Source organism: Propithecus coquereli, unplaced genomic scaffold (assembly GCF_000956105.1).
Source record: "Propithecus coquereli isolate 6110/MARCELLA unplaced genomic scaffold, Pcoq_1.0 Scaffold131, whole genome shotgun sequence".
NCBI lineage: Eukaryota > Metazoa > Chordata > Mammalia > Primates > Indriidae > Propithecus > Propithecus coquereli.
Window position 1 is genome coordinate 3,141,400 of NW_012137303.1, and position 2,607 is coordinate 3,144,006.

At 44.1% G+C, this 2,607-nt stretch overlaps 1 protein-coding gene across 1 annotated transcript in view; it reads left to right on the forward strand.

The window, feature by feature from the left end:
• Positions 1-2,607, forward strand: part of DCDC2 (doublecortin domain containing 2) — a 186,535-nt gene that overhangs the window by 51,153 nt on the left and 132,775 nt on the right. Inside the window, exons 3-4 of the mRNA XM_012638575.1 lie at positions 2,009-2,085; positions 2,207-2,338. Coding sequence (XP_012494029.1) covers positions 2,009-2,085; positions 2,207-2,338 — 209 coding nt within the window. The remainder of the gene's footprint in view (positions 1-2,008; positions 2,086-2,206; positions 2,339-2,607) is intronic.

A 2,607-nucleotide genomic window follows, 5' to 3' on the forward strand; every position in this document is an offset into this window, starting at 1 on the left:
AAAAAAAAAATAAATTTTACTCTAAATTGGAATATCTTTCAAATTTCAATAAGCATTTATTGTGCGACTAGCAGGTATTGCCAAGCACTGTTTTAGGCACTGAAGATTCACAGAAAAATTCTGCCTTCTTGTTTTTCTCAAAGATGGTATAATTTTATAGAGGAGAGAGTTCCATACATGATTTAGGGCTAATATTTGGTTTCTAAAATTACCAGCAGAGTGCATAGCAAATAGTTAGAGGTTCATTGGTATAGATTCACTAAAAACTCTGCTCCTTATTATGTGTGATTTTAGGCAAATTAATTATTTAAGCTCTAGTTTCATCATGTAGAATGGGGCTATAGTAATGATACTTCAGGGCATTGTTTTGATGATTAAAAGATATATAAAGCATGCAAATTACTTAGTATAGCACCTGCCATGAAATATTGTGCAATAAATGTTAGCTTTTTTAAAATTAGTTCCATTTACTTATATACATGTTCCTTTCAAATCATGGGTAAAAAACTCTAAAAACCAAAGTGCTCTCCTCCATACTGTAGTGGCAGTAGCAGTTTGAGACAGAAAGCTAAAGAAGAATGAGCAGGGAAGGATTGGTGATAACTGAGCTGGGCCTTGAATTCCAGCAGGCAGAGAAGTGGGGAGGGCCTTTTCGGCAGAGGGGCATGGTGAGCAAAGGCAAGGAGTGGATGCAGGGGTGTTTTGGGAATGCAGAGAGTAGCTGGTTCCACGGCAGTGCATCACCGGGGTCTGGGTGGAAGGAGTGTTGGGAGATGAGGGCATCAAGTCAGCAGTGCTCGGTCCTTGGGGTTCTTGACAGCCATACTCAAGATCTGGGCTTTACCTTCCAGTCCTAAAGGTGGAAACCAGATGGCAGAAGACTGGAGAGAGAATAGAGCTGGAGGAAGTAGGAATATGAATATTAAAGAGAGAGATGGAGGGGGATGTACTTGAGAGGGCCGGGTCAAGGGAGAAATTGAAGACACTAGATGGAGGTGGAACAAGTAGAGACAGCAGGAAACAAAACCAAGATGGCGGATTAGCTTTGTAAAGGGATGCAGATCTGAGACAGGCAGGAAAGAATTGGTGAAGATGCAGATGAGGTGGGCTGTGGAGGGGAGGAAGGTTGAGGGGTTTCGTGCCTATTGGCTTTTATTTTCTTGAAGTTTGGACGCCGACGAAATGATTTGCTGATAGTTTGTGTGTGTGCCTGGAGTGGGGCTTTAGTGCTTAGCATGAGAGGCAAGGATTTTGACCATCCGTTGTAGGAAATGGAAAAAAGAATTGATTGGGGGAGAGTGAAGGGCTGGCTGAGCAGTACTGAGGGCCACCCGATGCCAAAATCCAGTCTTAGGCGAAGGCTCCCGATGTGACCGTGTGTGGTTCCAACAACAGCCTGGACCCTGGAAGCGAAAGGAGAGGGGAAGGTGATCAGACCTACCAGATGCAAGGGCTGCGGAAATCGAGGATGCTGGTGTGAGTGTGCCTGATGGACAGGGAGGAAGTGAGGCCTTGAAAAAGTGGACGAGGTCAGTCTTAAGAAGACAGGGTGGGGTCAGGTACTTGGTGGGGGTCATGGGATCAGAAAGCAAGTGCAATGAGAATAGGAAAAGAGAGATGACAAAACACAGTTTGCTGCGCCGCAGGCGAGGACACTTTAGAGCTGGAAATTTTATAGAATTATTTTATTGTTGTTTTTCAGAAAGCCTTGTTTAAAAAATGCCTTAAAATTTTTATAATAGTCCACAGTTTCTGTTTTGGGTACAGATCATGAGCAGTATGCCCAGGGCTTAAGGGGAATTTTTCTTTTCTTGAGAGCTTTGTTATGGGCATGTAATACTGACAGAGGTGAGCTCAGAGTGTTTATACAAGTAGGAAAAAAGCAAGGGTTTTTACAAAGGCACAGCCAGTCTCAGCCTGTGCCCTGGAAACCTGTAGATTTTCCTCATAGGGAAAAAAAAAGCTAATATAAGCTTAGTGGTTTATATTTTTTTCTTCGCTTTTAAAGGTGAAACCAGTAAGCCACAGCAAGATCAATGTGTCAGCTCGCTTTAGAAAATCGCTTCAGGAACCCTGCACTATCTTGTAAGTTGGACCCCTTGCATTTCAAGTTAAAATTGGCTTGATGGTTTCCGCTGTGTGTGGAATTTGTTGTGTAGTTTTAAAGACATAACAGTTTCAAATGGTTTGGCTCCTTTTTTTCCAGCTTGATTGCAAATGGAGACCTCATAAGCCCAGCTTCTCGCCTCCTCATCCCCAGAAAAGCCTTGACTCAGTGGGATCATGTACTGCAGATGATCACGGAAAAAATAACTCTGAGGAGCGGGGCTGTCCACAGGTATGGCAAAGCGAGCTTCCTGCGAGCGTGTGGGTCCTGGAACTGTTGGAGACATTCCCGGGAGGCTCCGGAGTCACTGGTCTCTACATTTGAATTTTGGCTCATTATTTAGGCTTTGTATGCCTCCGTTTCTTTATCTGTAATCTGTTGTTTTTTTTGAGACAGAGTCTCACTCTGTTGCCCGGGCTAGAGTGAGTGCCGTGGAGTCAGCCTAGATCACAGCAACCTCACACTCCTGGGCTCAAGCGATCCTACTGCCTCAGCCTCCC